Genomic DNA, 20,512 nt, shown 5'->3' with positions numbered 1-20,512 from the left:
CATGATAGGTACAAAACAGATATTTTTGTTACGTTCAAAATTTTATGCATCATGAACTCAGAGCCATGAAAATCCTGCTTAAATTCAATAACAATAAGTTGGAAGCTTTGTCAATTAGTTTCCAGTTGACAATAATTTGGTTATTTTTAAAACTCAAACTTACACAATTTACTGAATAAACTTACACATTTTACTGTAAATTTCATGTATAATATTTTCTTAAAGTGAAAAATCTACCAGAGAAAATAGTTATAGTAGTGTTAACTAGGCAATAAATTGCGAGCATTGTTAAGTACCTGCAATCATTGGTAGCAAATGGCCTAGCCTGTAGTAGGGTATAATGGATTTTGGAATATCAGGTTAACTGGAGGTTTTTATTTTTACACTTAATTTGGAGGTGCATAGTCTTTACAGCACAACAGTAAACATGTAAAACTAGAACTGCTTTTAAGGTACTATATAAGAAAACGGTGTGTATATACCATATATACTCGCGTATCATGCGACTTTTGAAGACCTAATTTTGGAGCTAATTTTAAGGGGGTCGCGTCATACATGAGATATAAAATTTGATTATGTAACAATCACACATTAGTATTGTGTGATGAAATACGAACATAATGGATATGCATTTTTCCCCATGGATCTTTTAAAAAGTTATGCTTTACTTCACTACATCCAATAATATATGTATGTTCATATTACTAATTGTTTTTATTGTAAAATACAAACATAGCAATCAATGTTTGGGTTTGGAAATCAGCTGAGGGCAATTGCGAGGTAAGTTTGTTTTGCTGTATTGAACTCAAATCAGAGAAACTTTCTTGCTTCTAGTTAGCGCAAATGAATCCAAATACTCTATTTGTATGGGACAGGGTTATTTTACGTTATATGAAGTGTTTTCCAAGTCGAAATATCACTTAAAAACGTATCGTTCGTGAACAAAATTTAGTTATGTTTTTCGTTAGTAGATCGCACTGAGGACATGTTTATTGCATAACCAAATTCAACAGATTCCGTTCGATATTTTTAATTGATTTCATCAGAATACTACAAAGCGAGTAAGGATATAGTAATGCAAAGATATATCAGTCCTATTCTCCTTAATGTCATCAGTAACATAACTATGGTAATTTTTTACTATTGTACAATAGTTGAAATGCAAGCAAAAAGGCTGTTGTTACCGGATTCGGTTGTCCATAGCAAATTGGCTGTTTCTGGCTGTATGTGTTTTCAAAACAAGTATATCGTTACTAACGATATTTTTGGTATTCTCTTTTACTTTTTTAAACTTAACTAGAAGATGGGATAGATAAAGAGATGGAGGAAAAGGGGTTAGCCTAACTAAAAAATGGAATAGATAAAGAGGAGGAAAAGAGGTTAGCCTATTGTTATTTGGTCTTGTAAATTTAATTCACATGATACGTGAGATACGTGATAAAATAATTTTTTAAGGGTGAAAATTTGGGGGTCACATGATATGAGATCGCGTGTTACACGAGTATATACGGTATATATGTATGTATTAATGTGACCTAGCCCTGGAAAATTTAGTGGATTAGAATATTTTGCTTAGAAGCTTTGAAGCAATAAACTTTTCATACTGTGGTACAAAATATTTTTAAGAATGACTGAAAAATGATTTTCATAACATGGTCAGTGTAAATTATATAAAAGTAGAATCCATCTTATAGCCTTTTAAGGCTAATGTAATGTTGCTGTTAATCAAAACTTTTTTTACATTTCAGATGTTAGTGAGTGGGGGTGTTGATTCAACTGTTTGTGCAGCTCTTCTTCATAAAGCTTTGTCAGAAGAACAAGTAATAGCTGTTCACATAGATAATGGTTTCATGAGAAAAAATGAATCCCTACAAGTGGAGCAGTCACTCAGGAAACTTGGCCTTAAACTTAGGGGTAATTCTCAGTTTTTCCATTCTTTTATGTAGCTTATACAGTTATCAGGAAGAATACTCTTTTTATTTAATTTTTAAATCTAAGTGCAACTTGAAACCTTGCTCAGTTATTGATTAAGGCACTTGGGTTTGGGCTTGGTGTAGATTGTTTCTGCTAATCTCAGTGTATAACCACACCATATGAGCCTCATTCTGGTACAGTACCATATACTCATTCCTCATAACCTTTTAACCAAATTTTGCAAATAATATATATATATATATATATATAATATATATCTATATATATATATATATTAATTATAGGTTACTGATGAAGGTCGAATATATATCTAGCTTATTTTTGATTATCCATTTTGTAGTTATAAATGCGAGACATCAATTCTACGATGGTGTGACAAGTATACCTGTTGACAGTAGTGATCCAATGGGAAGAAAGCGTGTCACCAACCTACTATGCATGACTTTGAGTCCTGAGGAAAAGCGCAAAATCATAGGAGATACATTTATTAAGGCAAGTGTCAAAGCATATGTATGATTTTGTTTTTATAGCACTTAAAGGTTTGTTGGTTTTGTAAAGTATTCTGTGTGATATAGTATCTTTGGATGTTGGTTGTCAAGTGGAAAGACATTAGTAGCCTATTGTTTTTTCTATTAGTTTTACAGCTGAGTAGGGTCCAAGTAAGCTAATTTAGTAACAGGCTTCTCTGTGAAGTATTGGAGTATTTGCAAATTTAAAATAAATACTCTGTAGTTATTGGAAGTATAAGTATTACTATTTTGCACTCAGTTTAAGCCCTTTCAGTTTTTGAGGACCAGTTGTGTAGAGTCTACTTGAGGATAAATTGGAAATTCAAGTCCAAATCTACATTTCTTGCCAAAAATAAATCTATCTCACCCCTTTAGTTATAACTACCTATGGCCATTGTTGACATCCTGATAACAGTGTGTGTGTGTGATGTTGATTAGAATTAGTGTTTAATAAAAAAAATTTTAATTTGTAAAGTACAAAATTCAGTTTGTAAATGCAATCTAAGTTGATTATTGTATTTTTGTTCCATTATCCAATTTAAAGTTTATAGGCAATGGAAATTATTTTTAAAGATAGTAGTATTTGTTGTGCTACTACTACTTGTGTTATTGGGGTCACTGTTACTAATAAGGTTTTTCCAAGTTATCTGTATTCGTTGAACATTTTATTTTGTTTTTAAGAATAAGGTTTAATTTGTGTTAGAATATTTTAGTTTATGAATACTGTTGATTTCTAATTACTTTATATTTCATTTAATTTTTTAAGGAATTATCATTGCCATCATAAAAGTTTGTACATTTGACTTTTTCTACAGGGGAAAGGGGAGGACAATTTTTACCTGAACTCCCATCAGATGTATAGTAGGCCTTCATTAAGCCCTGTTCTCCGTAATTTCATGGGTCTTCTTACAGGTCTTACCTTGCTACTTTGATATACATACAGTGGACCTATGTATTCACATGGGATGTGTACCGGACCCCCAGTGAATATCTAGAATCTGTGAATACTTAGAACCCCTATAAAAAACACTTTAAACTCTAAACTTTGTTAGTTCAAACTCAAGAAAAACCCACTAAAAATGCTTATACCTGTTTATTTTTTTTATCTTTAGTTTTATCACAAAAAGTACATTTAATCATGAAATTGGTATGATAATACAGTAATTTGTGAATATTTTTCACATAAAAATACAGCGAATATGCAAATTTCCCGCAAATAATAGGTAGATATGGTGTATAGCGAAATCTATGATTGCCATGAACACGAATACATGGGATTCACTGTATACTGCTTTTCTGACCAAGAGGTGACCAACAGTTGTGTATCTTAGTATACTTGCTTCCTGCTCTGTGCTCTCTTTCTTTTTCTCCACAGCCAAGCTACTGGCTTAAGGGTTCATTTTCTCTTTGACACCCATCAGAAGTCTGCTTTCTCTGCCAGTGGGACATATTTATCAGTAATGTAGCCATCTTCCTTCATTTCATCTATGTTTCAGTTACTCTTTCTCACTGATCTCATGAAATTGCACACATTTCCATATATAAAACTTTATGTAACGGCTAATTTAAAATGGTGCAAAAATTACAACAATCGGAGGAACATTTTTTTTATTTTTTCGGAAGTGTTACCGCGCGGACGTAAGGAAAAAGTTTTTTTTCATAAATTCACCATAAATCAAAATATTGTGCTAGAGACTTCCAATTTGTTGTAAAATGAAGGTAAATGATTGAATATTACTAGAATATAAGAGTTTTAGCTTACAATTGCGTTTTTCAACCATTTCGGTAGTGTCAAAGTTGACCGAAGGTTGAAATTTTGGCACTTATTGTGATTTATATGAAAATATTTCAAAACTGATAAAAGCAACAACCATGAGTTGTTTATTGTTGTATTCTCATGAAATTGCGCACATTTTCATACATAATACTCCATGTAACGGCTAATATAAAATGGTGCAAAAATTATGTCAAAGTGACGAAATAATTTCTGAGATGTGTCGCTGATGCTTTTTAGTGCGAGAAGAAAGAAATTCGCGCTTGCCTGAGTATCAATTGTAAACAAAACAACACCTTGATCCGTGAGCTCCCAGCATCCCCCAAGGCACGTGATTCAAAAGTTTTTGCCTAGTAGGCCTATAACTATTTTTCCGCAAATTTAAAAAAAAAAAAAAAAAAACTTTTATATCGACATACCATACGTCCAATTGTCACCCAACAGACAATTTATATCGACGTTTAATACGTCCAATCGGCGTTAAAGGGTTAATGTATGTACATTCATATGAAAGTATACACACTTATGTTTCTACGTTCTCTTAGCACATCAAATATTATGTTGTAACTTACAATTTTGAATGATTTGGCGGAAAATCATCTTTAACAATTAGATACAGGCAGTCCTCGGTTATCAACAGACTTGGTTAATGGCGATCTGGGTTTATGGCGCTCGTCTAGTGCCATAAGATCAGCAATTTATGGCCGCCATAAGTGGCCAAGTTTCGGTTATCGGCGCCATAAGGGGTGCTGATAATAGAGCTATGGTGCCATAACATAACTAACAGAGGCACCATTAATTGAGACATTGGTCCATAAGCGTCATAAATCGCCAAGTTTCACTTAATGTCAGTGTTCGCTTATCAGCATCCTGCCTAGAACGGAACCCCCCACCGAGGAACTGTGGACTGCCTTTATATCTAAATTATTTAGATTTACAACATACCCGCATCTGTAAATTTAAAAGATTGATATTCTCATCCGCAAATATAAAAAAATATATATTGGCATCTGCCAATCCAATTTTCAGACATCCAATACATCTCTACTACATAAACAACAAACATTATGGAATGATAAATGAAGTAATGAACTTGATAATGGTGTTCTTGGGAAGAGCAACACATTTCTTGACAGCACTTACAGAAAATGTAAATATTTAAGGATATTTCAAAATTCCCCTGTAGCAGGGGGTAGCGCCATCATTGCACCTCATGCGGTGCACTGTAGACATCATTTAAAGTTGTTTGCAGTGTCCCTTTGGCCCCTGGCTGCAACCCCTTTCATTCTTCTTACTGTACCTCTGTTGATATTCTCTTTCTTACTTTCCACCGTCTTAACTATTTATTCGTATTGCAACTGCGAGGTTATCCTCCTCACCGTTAATTTGCATTTTAGCGCTGAATGACCTGTAGGTCCCAGCACTTGGTCCTTGTCCCTAAATTCTACTATATTCTATTTAATTCTCATTGGGAAAAATATAGCTGTATATGGTTAATGGGGTTTTGACAAAACAAGCCACTTTATTAAAGTGTTCTAGTGTCTACTGTACTGTATTTAAGCTGCCTAAGGTTAAATCTTGAATCTTTTTCCTTAATTGAAATTTTGATTATTGAAAGGCATTTTACATAAATTAAATTAATTCATACATATATTTCCTTATAAATTGTATGTAAATGGTGTGCTGGTTAAAGAATTGAATATGGTATCATTTCCTTTCTTAGTGAATGATTTTTACTGTTGAAATTAGTATGGTATCCATTGTAACATTGCCCAATGAATTAGGAATTTGGAAGTAAACTTTTTATTGGTTTTTGTTTAGAATTATCTGATTTCCTATAATGTCGTATGAAGATTATCAATAACTCTGCTTTTTTGTATCTTTTCTATGTTAATTGAGAATATCCCTTACATTTTCTCAGGTTGCTAATGAAGTAATATCCGAAATGAACTTGAGAGCCGATGATGTGATGTTAGGCCAGGGCACTTTAAGACCTGACCTTATCGAATCGGCCTCCTCTCTTGTTTCCGGCAATGCACAGAATATAAAAACTCATCATAATGACACAGATCTTGTAAGGGTTCTCAGGGCACAAGGAAAGGTTGTAGAACCGCTCAAAGACTTTCATAAAGATGAGGTAAGTTAGGTTTTAAAATATCCCATGAACATCTTTTCTTAACTATGTTGGTGTTATTTGAGTCTTGTAAGTCAGTGCAGTTCACTTTGGTGTTTCTCCTGTTTTACAACGAACGGTTGTATAAATTTAGAAAACTATTTCAGATTTGTTATACAATTAATGGTGTTTGTCAATTCAGCTAACTGTGCTTTGGCAATTATGTTATATAATTATTGGTGAAAGTCTTAAATTTTTTATTTTGTTGTATACAGAATGGTGAATGTGTGTGTCAGTGCATCTTTTATCTAATTTGTGAGTGAGAATTTATGTTAAATGCAGCCTGTTTTGTTTTTTAATGATTTGCTTTATAATCAGTAGTGAATGAAAGTGTGAATCTGTGGTATAACATATTTATCTATAATTTATCATACAAACAGTTGGTGTTAGTCTCTGTGTCAATTAATTGGCTTTGGTTTCGCAAATTTTCCATACAGTTAACAATTAATGATGATTAAATATTGTAATCTTTTGTTATATTAAACAGAATGTAACCATTTGTAAGATGAACACTTTTAAACATTGAACTTAATGAATAATATTTTTTCCTAGGTTCGACAAATTGGTAGAGATCTAGGGTTACTAGAGGAATTTGTTCAGCGGCATCCGTTTCCTGGGCCTGGATTGGCAATCAGAGTTTTATGTGCAGAAGAACCTTTCATGGAAAGAGACTTTTCAGAAAGTCAAGTTATTTTAAAAGTCATAGTGGATTATGCCAGTAGTGTACAAAAGGTATGTGTGATATTTGTTTGTTTTGTCTTGCCCAGTACAGGTTCACAATCCCTTATCCAAAACTTCAGGCCAAGCTGTGTTTTGTTTTTTGGATTTTGTCAGATTTTGGAACTGAAGGTTGCTCCTAAATACACTAGCAGATTTAATTTCATACAGTAACACTCCATAGAACTAAAACATATGCAAAATCAGAAAGAACAGTATTTTGTGAATGTATATGTACTAATGTATCATCTGATCTCGTGTATCATACGATCCTTAAAATTTTGTCCCAATGATTTCATTACAAGTACCATTTTTTATAGTTAGAAATGCATTTTTGGTAATGTACATGAAGATGTGCTTAATTTGCAGTTGTTCATACACGAAACAAACCTTCGGTCTTAACATTAGGATTTACTAGCGCCAAGCTGGAAACCGGTAGAATTAAAATTACACTTGTGAGATCCAGGGACTAATGGCATCTATACCAGGTCACGGGGCATGTATACCCAGAATGCCCACGGCTACCTGTGACCCATCAGTTATTTTCCTACCGCCTTTAAGATAAGACGTGTTACTGTCTATCTCATTTAAAGCCGGTTTTTCAGTTTGCCCGTTCTTTATCCATTTCATTTTTTATTTTTCATTCCTTTTCTTTCTCCAAGTGTGATCAGTGTGTGGTAAGAGTGTATACGTGGTATGATGGAGAATTTTGCCTCAACATCGGGATCGTCTACCGCTTCGAAGAGGAGCCAAAGGAAATGCCCAGGAGTCAGTGGCTTCCCTTGTTCTAGGTTCCTAACCTCGGTGTCGACGGATCCTCATCCAACGTGTAGTAGGTGCAGGGAAAACGTATGTACGGTTACTAATCCGTGTTCTGTTTGTCGCGGTTGGTCGGTGGAACAGTGGAAGAAGTTCTATGGGAAAAGCCAATACAAAAGAAAGGGGTGACGCCATCTTTGGATGACCAAACCTTACCGGCTTCTTTTGTATCGGTAATAAACCAGGCTGCTCCATATGTTTCTCCACCTGCTTTTGAATTGTCTCATACCCCTTCGGTTTCTCCTAGCGGTTCTGTATCGGAAACGTCAGGAGGGGCCTTGGGTAATTTTATGAATAATTTGCACTCTCCTTTGTTCCCAGCAAGTAGATGGGGGAGATCCGCCATCTTTGTTCCAGGCTCCTGCTACGCAAGCGCATAGGTTAGATGGTACGTGGTCAGCGCTAGGCCTACCAGGCGTACCAACCTTGGATGGTCTGCTTGCGCATTATATGACGTCACGGTTCCAGCAGGGTCCGGCAGCGCTGAATGTTCCTCATCCCCCGGGCTTGCAATTTAGGGAATTAATGCCGCTGCTTCTCCATCCCACTCAGTATTTACAGCGATGCAGAACGTGGGAGGTAATTTGGCAGCAAACGTGCGGTTACCAGCAGAAACCTCTCAGTCTCTCCCTACGAGAGCGATGACGTCACAACATACGTCACACTCTGAGATGGCAGGCGTGATGACGTCACAGACCGATTCTCGGCCTTTTTCGCTGCACCCAGACGCTAATACGCCTTCTGATCCGTCAATGCAAACTGTAATGCAGAAGTTACAGGATATAGAGGAGAGAATGAATAAGAGAGACAAAAAGAAAAAGTGTGATTCGCCTTCTTCGTCTTCTTCCTCTAGTTCGGCGTCATCGCTAAGTCCGATAACGTCACGGCGAGCGCCAGTCAAGCGTTGGAGGAGGATTCGGGAGTTCCTAGCGGATCCTCGGGCCAAGAGGAGAAGAATCAATTCTTCCTCTCCTTCGGACGAAGACTGTCCATTTCCAAGTCAGCAAGAAGGTCGGAAAATCAGTGGCTATTAAGCACAAGGTTGCCAGACGAAGCCGTTCGCAAGAGTCCGAACAAGCGAGAGAGGTGACAGCCGGCGAGCTAGCGGCGAGGCGGAGTTGCCAGTTCGGATCGCAAAAACTGCGATACCTCTGGTAAAATCGACGTTGGCGGCGAAAGGTGCAGCAGAGGATGGAATGCAGATCCCAGTTTCGCCGTAAGGCCGTTCAAAATACGTACGAAGGACGATAAGGCTCCTATTAAAAGTACAAAAAATAGAGAGTTGGCAACCTCGGCGGATACGTTCGTGGAAGGCAGTGTCCGTCTGGATAGAAGGCCGAGGCCGGGCTCGCCGACGCTCGAAAACGATGCCAATGCTAATAAAGACGAACTTACCTCTGTCTTAAGGGAGCCTTCATCTTGGAGATCTAGACGAGATTCTCGCTCTAGATCCGTGAGCAGAGAAAGAGTGAGACGTTCTCGTTCCCCTGCTGACTATCTGGGATCGAGCCAACAGCGGCCAGCAAAGATCAAAGAGGCCGCGGCCGTAGGGGCAGGCGGCCGTGGAATTCCGGGCCGTCTGTCAGAAGATAGAGGCGAGACAACATCTCTCGTGACGGAGAGTGGTACACTAGAGCCGGAGGAAGGAGAAAACCAAGAGTTTCTGGCCTCGTATGCAGAGGTTATTGATTTGATTCGTCAATTCAATAGCCTTTCGGAGAAGACAGAAACACCGGCCAGTATGCTTCCTCCTGGAATTGACATGGCGTTTGGACTAAAGAGGGATACCAAGGTGTCGTATGAATTGCCTTGTTCGAGTCATGCGGAATCGGTCTTGCAACACGTAAACGCAAAGATTGCAGGAGGGATAATTCCTTAAGATCTAATAGATCATTTAAATTTATTCCCCCTCCAATGATAAAGCAAAGGAAATATTATACGACACCGAAGGTCCCTTTGCTGTCTAGACAAATGAACCCTAATGTTGTAAGGTTAAGGCCTGGATTAACCTTGGATCAGGTTAAAATGGAGTGCCCTTCGATGACGTACCAAGAGGCTGCCACGTTAGAAGCAACATTTTCTTCTGTCTTTCAGGCTGCGTCCTGGTTAGACCTTTGGTCAACAGCAGTGGCGAAAATTGCATCCTCGGAAGCAAACAAGGAAAGTAGTAGATGAACCATTGTTCATTAGATTACTACAGTCAGGGTCCAAGGCGATTGCGTACCTGACAAACGTAAGTGCCAATGTTTGGGCAAATATCCTGCTAATGAGGAGAGATGCAGCATTGGCTAGACTAAGCCGCAATGTGGATTTGGATTCCCTGTTAGCAATGAGGAATGGGGATATCTTGGAATCGCAACTACTGTTGCCAGAGGTCATACTGGAAGAAGCGATAGATAGAAGAAGGATGGACACTAACGATAGGTTGGTGCAACAGGCAGTTAGGAAAACCTCTAACAGTCAAACTATTCCTTTGGAGGGAAGACACAGCAGATGTCTCGAAAGAAACCAGTGAGACATAGCATCCCTAATAGAGTCACAAGACCCTCTTCCCCAAAGAGGATAACTCATCGCCCTTTCACAATAGAAACAACAGAGGAAGGGGCAATAGGGGAAGGGGGAGAGGCTCAAGAAGATAGGATGGGCGCCTCCCATCACTCGGCCACACCAGTGGGGGTTGCCTGGCAAATCACTGGAAGGTGTGGCAGGAACTAGGGGCAGAGCAGTGGGTGGTGGATGTTCTCAGGATCGGGTATTTGATTCCGTTCGAGGTAACCCCGCCCCTGACAGATCAACCATTACCCCGCGTCACTTATGCCCACAAATCTCAGAAGGCCACTATTCTGCAGGACGAAGTGAAGAAGATGATGGAAAAAGGAAAAAGGAGCTGTGCAACAAGTATGCAGTCCGACAAAAGGCTTCTACAGCAGGATTTTCCTGGTACCCAAAGCCAACGGGGAGTGGAGGACAGTAATAGACCTGTCAACGCTGAATCTGTTTATAAGGAAACCAGTTTCAAGATGGAAACTCCGAAAACGGTTCTACAAGCAGTCAGAATCGGAGACTTTATGCTGACAGTCGATCTAAAGGACGCATACTTTCAGATACCAGTCCATCAGTCTTCAAGGAAATTTCTCCGCTTCAGTCTTGCAGGAAAGCTTTCGAGTTCAAGGTCCTGTGCTTCGGATTGACAACGTCTCCTCAAGTTTTTACAAGAGTGTTCACCTCGTGTCGGCATGGGCGCACGCTCAGGGGATCAGGCTGATAAGATATCTGGACGATTGGCTGGTGATAGCAAAGTCCAGGGAGAAATTACTCAGGGACAGGGCGGCCCTCCTGCAGCTTTGTCACAGCCTAGGTATTGTGGTGAATCAGCAGAAGTCGCAGCTGGATCCAAGTCAACGTTTGGAAATATCTGGGAATGGTGATAGACACAACACAAGCCAAAGTATTCCCGACAGACCAAAGAGTACAGAAATGCAAAACAAGTGGTGAATGCCTTTCTGGGAAAGCAGACACAGCCAGCAAGACAGTGGGCAGGTGGTGCTGGGAATCCTAACCTCCCTGGAGAAGCTAGTACCACAAGGAAGGCTACACCTTCGGTCCCTACAATGGAGGATGAAGGAGTTTTGGTCACCAACAGTAGATCACCCGTACGAGCAAATTCCCTTGTCGGCAGAAGTGAGGAAAGACTTGCTGTGGTGGTGTGGACGACGACAATCTGACAGTGTGGGTGTCCCCCTTCAACAATCCTCCCCAGACCTCTTGCTGTTCTCGGATGCATCACTAGAAGGCTGGGGAGCCCATATGGAGGAGTTGATGGTGTCAGCAAAATGGAGTTGCAAGGACAGAGAACTCCATATAAACGTGCTGGAGTTGAAAGCAGCTTTCCTGGCTCTACAAGAATTCAGGGAGAGAGTAAAGGGACACTCGGTGGTATTGATGTCAGACAACACCACAGTAGTAGCTTATATAAACAAGCAAGGAGGCCTAGTTTCTCGGCAGTTACATGTGATGACAGTTCAACTTCACCAGTGGGCTATAGAGAACCTGGTAGACATCAAGGCCAGGTATATTCCGGGAAAAAGAAACATAGTGGCCGACAAGTTGAGCCGCAGGGATCAGATTCTGGGGAACGGAGTGGTCCCTACACCAACAGGTAGTGGACAGGATGCTCATGTTGTGGGAAGGACCGATCATAGACCTATTCGCAACCAGGTACAACAAAAAAAGTTGGAAGTGTATTGTTCAGTAGTCCCGGACGCAGAGGCAGCAGCAGAAGATGCGCTACAACACCCCTGGGACAATCTGGACGTGTACGCATTTCCTCCATTTTGTCTAATCCGTCAGGTTCTGAACAGGGTAATGCGGTCTCAGAACCTCAAGATGACCCTGGTAGCCCCGTTATGGCCGAAAGCAGAGTGGTTTCCAGACCTACTGGAACTCCTAGTAGATGTGCCAAGAGAGTTACCCTCCATGGAGCAACTTCTGTGTCAGCCTCACGAGAGGTACCACCAGTCGGTGAAGTCCCTATCGCTTCACGGGTGGAGACTGTCAAGTATCTCCTCCGAGAGCGAGGGTTTTTCGCAGAAAGCAGCAACTCAGATGGCAGGTAATATCAGAAAAATCATCTGCGACAGTATACCAAGGGAAGTGGTCAGCATACTGTGATTGGTGTCGTAGGGGAACGTGTCTCCACTCGGTACCACTATTCAGCAGTTAGCAGACTTTCTGATATATCTCAGAACAGAAAAAAACATATGTCTGTATCTGCAGTGAAGGGGTACAGGGCTGCTCTAAGCCTCAGTCTTACGAATGAAAAGGAGTGGACATATCGTCTTCATGGGAGTTGGCCATGCTGATGAGGAGCTTTGAACAGTCATGCCCACCAAAGGAGCTAAAAACCCCAGATTGGGATCTGACCAAGGTACTGAGTAGTCTGACAAAACCCCCTTACGAACCACTAAGGCAGTCCACGGATAGGAGCCTGACCCTGAAGGACAGTCTTCTTATTGGCCCTGGCTTCAACCAAAAGGGTGGAGGGGGAGCTACATGGCCTCTCATATCTCATAAAGCACTCGAGAGGTTGGAGATCAATGGTGTGTGAGTTTGTCCCAGAATTCGTGGCAAAGACCCAAAATCCAACAATAGTAGACGGCAGATTCGACTCCTTTACCATACCTTCCTTGGCAGACTTTGTAGACAACGACAAAGCTGAAATGCTCTGTGCCCCGTCAGGGCACTAAGGAGTACTTAAAGAGAACAAGGCACCTCAGGCCGGGGTGCCAGAGGTTGTTCGTAAGTACAGGACGGAACAAGAAGGAAGTGTCCAAGAATACAAATATCATTTTGGCTAAGGGAGACATCAGAAATGCTTATACTGCAGAAGACAGAGGGTCAGATAGCCAGGTGGGAGCTAGAGCTCATGACATCAGGGTGTGAGTGCTTCCCTAGCATTTAAGAAGAACATGTCTGTGGATAAAATTCTGAAAGCTGGCGTGTGGAAGCGCCAAACAACTTTCACCTCATTTTATTTGAAAGATGTTGCCCATAGATCCTTGGACACCTTTTCCTTGGGTCCAGTGGTGGCGGTGCACACAAGTGATATAGTTCATCCAGTGCCCCATGGCGGGGGTTCAGTTTGCGTCTAGTCTAAGATGAAGGTATGAAAGTAGAATGAATGGGATGACTGGTCTTTTTTCTTTACTACTTTCTTCCTACTCCTTTAACTAGGGCAATATGAAGGAGAGTACCGTCTTGTGCTGGAACGGACTAGATGCAGGTGAGATGGTCAGCCATACTGTGAAGCTATCTTAGCTGATGATATACTTTTCAGTAGCAACACACCCCTCTGGATAATAAGGAAAGAGGGGTGAAGGTGGATCCAGTCGCAAGGGACAAGAGTAAACAGTAGAATGGTATCTACACCCAGTGGGAGGAAACCAATAGATCCGCTTATATCTTTGGTCCTAGGTTCATTGTCCATTCTCTAGAATTTCCCTATATATTCGGAAATGGATAAGGTTGGCAAACTTCCAGTCAGTTGTAGAGACTTACCTCCCTCCAATAGTAAGTCTATCCTAATGTAAGACCGAAGGTTTGTTTCGTGTATGAACAAATACCAAATTTGTAACTAATTTGTATTTTTCATAACTAACAAACCTGAGGTCTTAACAGTTAAAGGCCCACCTCGAAAACCACCCCATCTAGCAGTATAAACTGGGTTAGAAATATAACTGATGGGTCACAGGTAGCCGTGGCATTCTGGGTATACATGCCACCCCGTGACCTGGTATAGATGCCATTAGTCCCTGGATCTCACAAGTGTAATTTTAATTCTACCGGTTTTCCAGCTTGGCGCTAGTAAATCCTAATGTTAAGACCTCAGGTTTGTTAGTTATGAAAAAATACAAATTAGTTACAAATTTGGTATGTTTCTTTTTTTTTTTTTTTGTAGATAATATTAGGATACACATCTATGCCTGTCTTGGTTTCACGATAAGGAATGTATAATAGGCCTAGGAGCAAAAGTCCAGTAGATTAAGTGCAGATCTTCATTTATTCAACCAGGCTTACCAAACTGTGACTTGTTTATTAAGAATTCAAATTTATTACTGTTTCTTACAATGAACAACAACTTGCTACTGCATGCAGAACACTAAAATAAACAACAGCAAGTACTGGCATAAACAACTGAATCGAGATATAGGTGTATGCCGATGGAAGTAGCTGTAACTAACACCCATTTATAAAGAGTTGTGTTAAAGTTGGTGATTTATTTAAGTCTTGCTAATTTTCATTGTAACACCTTAAGCAAGTATGCCACTAAATTTAAAAAGCTGGTTGTAACTGTGGCTGAAGAAACGAATAATGAGCAGACTGCAAAATGTTTTGGAGGCAAAAGCAACATCTGAAACTGGTAATATCACACACATGTCATTTAATTTACTGCATTATTTACAATTAAAGTAGTTGCAGTTTTAAAACTTTCATTATCTGTGAAAGAAATGCGCAATCTGAAATAAGTTTCATTCAGAAACTAATGGCAGTGATGCAGTCAGTAAAATGAAATCAACTGAATGTATACAGAACCAGTGGCACATGGTTACTTTCTTCATATTTTTTAATTGGGTTCATATTTGATAATTATGATATGACATTAATAACATACAATAGTAATGTTGATCTATAAAAAACAGTGTATGTTTTAAGATTATCATTATTCTCAGTACAACTATTATTTTGACCTTTGCAAATGGCACCTTCGATTTAACTAAATAGAGTAATAGTGTCTCCTCTCTCTTGAAAAAGTAGTTAGAAGTGTTTCTTATAGCAACTAATGTTAATGAAGATGTCGGTAGTTCTCAATCAGCTTCAATTTTGCAAGTAATTGCTTTTCTCCCAAAAATTTTAGTTTTTAGAATAACAGATAAGAGATTGTAAACCTGTAGTAGTCTGTGATTTATTTGTAGGCATAATAAACTTTACTACATTAGATAACTTCTTGGACTTGGACCTAAATTCGACATTCTATTCTATTCTATCGTGTTTTGATAAGCTCACTTAAGGAAATAGTAACACATCTAGAAAATAAATAATTTAGCTTCGTTTTCATTCTGAAGTTTTGTATGTAGTTAATATTCCTCTACTCACAGAACTTTCTTTTTTACCTTTTACCTTCTCTACCACTAAACTTTCTTTTTTTACCTTTTACTTTCTCCTGCCATCACAGAGGGGAGCTTAAATCTTTTCTCAAAAATATGTACTTTGTTGTTTTCTTTGCATTAATGTGAGAATTGGACCCTTCAAAGTGTTCTGAAAGAGGAAAGATAGCAGGAAATTGGAAATTTTAAATGTTTGATCATCCAAAAATAAGAATTTTTATGTTATGAATAAATTTTTTGAAACTTTATGACCCCAGATTTATTTTAGGATCATACTAACAACACACAGTATTGATAGGGCAAATCATGGGTGGGGAGTCAGCACACCTATTATTTGCCTTATTTTGAGGGGTTGGCATTGGTAACTGCCCTTTTATATGAATAGGGTATCTTGCAGAAGCATGCCTTACTGAAGTCGTATAGAAAACTGCACCAGTGAAGAGGAGCGCCAGGAACTTCATAGGATCTCGTTAAGCCAAACACTCTTTGCCACACTGCTGCCCATCAAGTCTGTTGGTGTGCAGGTAAGTTTTGTATTGCAATACATTCACTGAACACCTGAATTAGCCCTGGTCACTGACCAGCCAAACTATATCCCCACATATTTACCCACTAGTGGGTAATTTTAACTTGTTTTACTAACGCTGCAGGTAAATCTAGTAAAAGAGTAACCTTGTGTACTGTTTGCAACGCTGCTGCAAATACCGGCCACCAGAGCCTATTTCCTCAATTATTTCTTGTTGGCCATGCTGTGTGGCTTAGTCCCACATCAGGCGAACTTTTGGTCATCAAGCCCGACCCCATTTAAAGAGGTTTTGCATTTTGGATATCAGATTACGACTTTGGATTGTTATTAACGTCTTTCTCCGATTTGACTTTGGATAGGTACTTTGTACTCTCTATGGATAAGTTAGAAAATAAATGTCTTTGCCGTTGCAAACGCCTCTGCTCTGATTCATCTACAGTGCGCACCCGGATTCCGAGACCTTTCTGCTGCCAGACAATGTTTTTGGGTCTTATGCGGTTCTGCATGCCCTGCAAGCGTAGGATGAGTACCCTCACACATGATCAACATTCTCTTTTGTTTTTTCGTCTAGGAAGGTTCAGTGTAATTACCCCCAGTCAGAGATGTTTGTCTTGGTCAGGAGACAAGGAAGCATTAGAGTTAGTTATCCGAGAAATTAGTGGACAGGTTATCATCTAGTATGTTTATCCTATTTCTAGCCTGACGAATAAGTTATCTAATAATAGAGATAGTGGTCGTTCCTTTTCAGCTCCCCTGCCTGTTCCAGAGCCAGCTCTAACGGGTCCTTGGGGGTCATGGAGAACCTCAAGCCTCCGAGTGGGTAGGTTCTGCTGGCCCCCCTGTGCGGAGCAGGCAGTGTTGGGAGCAGATTTCCCCTCCCCTCAATGTGTAAGTTTTGAGGATGATGAAAATTTAGGTAAGATACAGGACGAGTAGGCGGGAGAATAGGCTACAATAGTGTTCAGGAAGAGAAGTGCGGCCTTTTTCAGGTCAGTTTTTATTATAGTAGTTTATAGAGGGACAGTTTGTCTTTAGAGCCTCTTTGGTTTTTCCTGCTTGGAGTTCCTTGCATCACAAGCTTTTTAGGTCTGTGGTTGGTCGTTCAGGGGTGGTTTCGGGTCTGTCGGTTTTTTGAAGTGTTGAATACTGCTTCTTTGTCTTAAAGGTTCTTTTCCTTCGGAGGATAAATTTCATTCTTCTTGCGATAGTGGTAAACTTGATCAGGTTTTCAATTTGACTCTACATTATACGTTATGGTAATTGTTAATATCAACTAATTCTCTGTCCAATGCATATTGACTTAGGATAATTCAGTATGTAGAGAAGTAGAATAACAATTAACTATGGCTAGCCTAGTGTTCTAGATGATATATTGTATGTATAAAACAGTAGCCCAGCCTAAAGTATTCGCTTTACTACATATCGGTATAGTAATTTTTAATAGTGGCATTCTGACTTCGGATAATTTAGTACAGGTGTAAATTGAACACGAAACGAGAATCCGATCTCAGGATAATTCAGTATGAAATGTAGTCGAACAGGAATCAAGATCAGATTTAGTTTGACTTCAGCATTATAAGTGTATTATATGTATCATCATATTAGCATAGTATAAATACTAACTCGGCAGTCAGTTTCTCGTTCTGGAATCAGCTGATGGTGAATACGAGTTTGCGTCACTGTATTTAACTCATTCTTGTCCTGGTTAGCTGGCATGACTGACGTAACAGCTCTTCCCCAACTTATTCCATGTTTGTCTCTTGAGGTAAGGCGTGTTTTCAACTATGTTGACATTTAACATAGCCAATAATGGTATCTTGTGCCATATAATCAGAAATCATAAGAAATGTGTAAATTTCATTGCTTTCCAAGAAATTCCCTCCAGTGGCGGAATTCGTTTGTATGACGTCTTCATCCGTTTAGCAGACAAATTGCCGTCAGTAATTACATTATGCTTATGTCAATTACAGTTACAAATATAATTATATACCCAGTCGTATTATCAAATTATTCACCGACCAACTGAAATTGACATTAGGGTAGAGAGTTACATGTAGAAATTACCATAAAATATGTAATTGATTAATTTTCAATTAAATTACAATTACACAAGCTTGTCATGAACACACAACATGGTTGTAAGGGGGCGTGGCCTAGGCAGGCAATGGTGCCGACTAGTCAATTTCCTTCGCTCCAGATTCAACCATATCACTTGGTCTCGGCTAATGTTTTTGTTCCTAGTTAGCATAATGAATATCTGGATACTTAACTTATATGGAACGAGTCATATTGTTCGTCTTATGATGTAATTTAAGTCCAAAATTTGACTAATACATCTTATTGGAAGCTGGTTTTTCCCTCTGTTTAGATTGCGTAAAATTTAGTGATTCCGTTGTTCTCACTCGTTTTAATAGGCATTACGAGCCTTACGTTATTAATCTTTTCTATGTGTGTAACCAACAGTAAATGAGGTCTTTCATGCTAGTAGTTTTCTTTTACCATGACTGCATTTGAATTCATACAAAGCTTGGGAGTTTTATCCATGTTGCTGATGCACGTGCTGCTGCCTACGCTAGCTGCGCAAGAGATGTAGAAAAGCCTTATTTTTCAAAAATGTGCCAGTTTAATTACTAACCCCATCGTAAATTGAATTATTGCAAGACAAATTACTGTAGCTGGAATACTGACTGTATTCATGATCACGTCTTGAATAATTTTCCTGATTTTCTATGATGTTTGTCAAGATTATCGTGGGGGACAGAGTCGGTCTAGTTTCTCTCTCTCCCATTTTTTCTATTAAAACTTATAGTCTTTACAAAATCTTCTTTAACTGGTCATTCTTCGGAGGTCGCTTCAGAGTCTTCTCTCGCTTATCCTGTTACTTTGCCAATAACAGCAGAGCAAGAGTTTTCATCGTTTCATCCTGAAATTTGGGGCTCTCTCTCTCTCTCTCTCTCTCTCGTCTCTCTCTCCTCTCTCTCCTCTCTCTCTCTCAGGGTTAAAGGAAGTAATTCTTGAGGGGCTGCCTCTCAGCACCTTCCAACGGGGCGGGTCCTGTAGTTCTCAGGTTGCTGGTGTTGATGCTTTAAAGGCGGTTGCAGAGTCTTCTGCAATTCCGTATTTTCGTCCTTTACTTGTCGAGAGACGTAATGTGTCCTTCGTAGTTCTTGCGGGGGCTACGGCAGTTGGAGATTCGTCTGTGCCATCATTGACTGTATCGATACCAGTTGTGTCATCAGCCACTTCTTTCATAGGGCAGTTAGTTATCTTCCTTCTTCAGTTCCCTTTTTTTTTTATATCCTTAGGTGTGCGAGACCTAACATGCTTACCGTGGTAATTGCTCGGGGGCTACAGCCGCAGGCAGTTCGTCTGCACCATAGTTAGCACTTTTTGTGCCCTCAGGGCCCCTTCTTAGGGTAGCTGGTAATTTCCTTCTACGGCTCCCATTGGTTCCACAGTTTGTAACCTGTCATTAAAGCACCATATGTACTGCACAGTTGGTTCTCTACCTGCACAATGTCGGCGCTAGGTGCTCCAGTGGTTAGTAGTGACTCTCTCTCTCTCTCTCTCTCTCTCTCTCTCTCTCTCTCTCTCTCTCTCTCTCTCTCTCTCTCTCTCTCTCTCTCTCTCTCTCTCTCTCTCCTTCTTTCTTATTTATCAACTTTTTCCTGCTGCTTTTTCTGTTCTACCTCCAAGGGGTTTCAATGTGGGTTCGGCCTTGATTCCGGGGCTTCCGGGATTACTTCCTTCCCTCAATTGATCAATATAGTTTCAGCTCCGGACTTCAGTCCAGGTTTAGTATTGGTAATGGGCGTTAGTTGGATTGCGTTTTGCGACCTCTTTGCTCTTAGGGGGTGTTGGTCGCCCATTGTAGTCGGCCAGGTGTGAGGTGTCATGTCAGAGTCACTGGCGAGTGCGGAGTTTCGCAGTCGAGCGAGACTGGTTCAAGGTTGTCATCTTCTTGGTTGGTGCGTTTGGCGCAACAGTGTGGGGTTGACTCGCAGGGGTGGGCGTTCATCGCCAAGGTATATTCGGCTCAGGTGTAACGTTATCGTCACTGGGTAGTGAGGGTATGCGCAGTCGAGCGAGACTAGCTCTTACAGGATTTGCAGAACTGGTGACGGTTGGCTCTTGCGAGGGGGTGGACGGTGGTTGGACAGGGGTTATGTCATCATGTCTGGGGGGAGTGCGGGATTGCGCAGTCGAGTATGACTTGCTCAGGAGTTTATCATCGTCTTGTTGGTATATCGTTGTGCAATCAAATCGGTTGGCTCGAGATATGATGGGATCTTGTATGTCGTTTGGTATCGAGCAGCCAGCCAGGCGTAGTAAGTTCCGGTTTCTTGGGTGCTGGTCTTGCGGGGGTTCGGCCTTTCTCCTTCTCCTGTTCCGGTC

The 20,512-nt window shown here is 40.1% G+C and overlaps 1 protein-coding gene across 1 annotated transcript in view; it reads left to right on the top strand.

Annotated features, from left to right (window-relative positions):
• The window catches only part of LOC135208796 (GMP synthase [glutamine-hydrolyzing]-like), a 108,418-nt gene that overhangs the window by 61,131 nt on the left and 26,775 nt on the right, over positions 1-20,512 (top strand). Inside the window, 6 exon segments of the mRNA XM_064241327.1 lie at positions 1,749-1,914; positions 2,276-2,427; positions 6,140-6,355; positions 6,944-7,123; positions 15,989-16,003; positions 16,005-16,115. Coding sequence (XP_064097397.1) covers positions 1,749-1,914; positions 2,276-2,427; positions 6,140-6,355; positions 6,944-7,123; positions 15,989-16,003; positions 16,005-16,115 — 840 coding nt within the window.

This window comes from Macrobrachium nipponense, chromosome 35 (genome assembly GCF_015104395.2).
Source record: "Macrobrachium nipponense isolate FS-2020 chromosome 35, ASM1510439v2, whole genome shotgun sequence".
In the NCBI taxonomy this organism is placed as follows: Eukaryota; Metazoa; Arthropoda; class Malacostraca; order Decapoda; family Palaemonidae; genus Macrobrachium; species Macrobrachium nipponense.
Note: the sequence above shows the minus strand (reverse complement) of the source record. Positions and strands in the feature narration are given on the sequence as shown.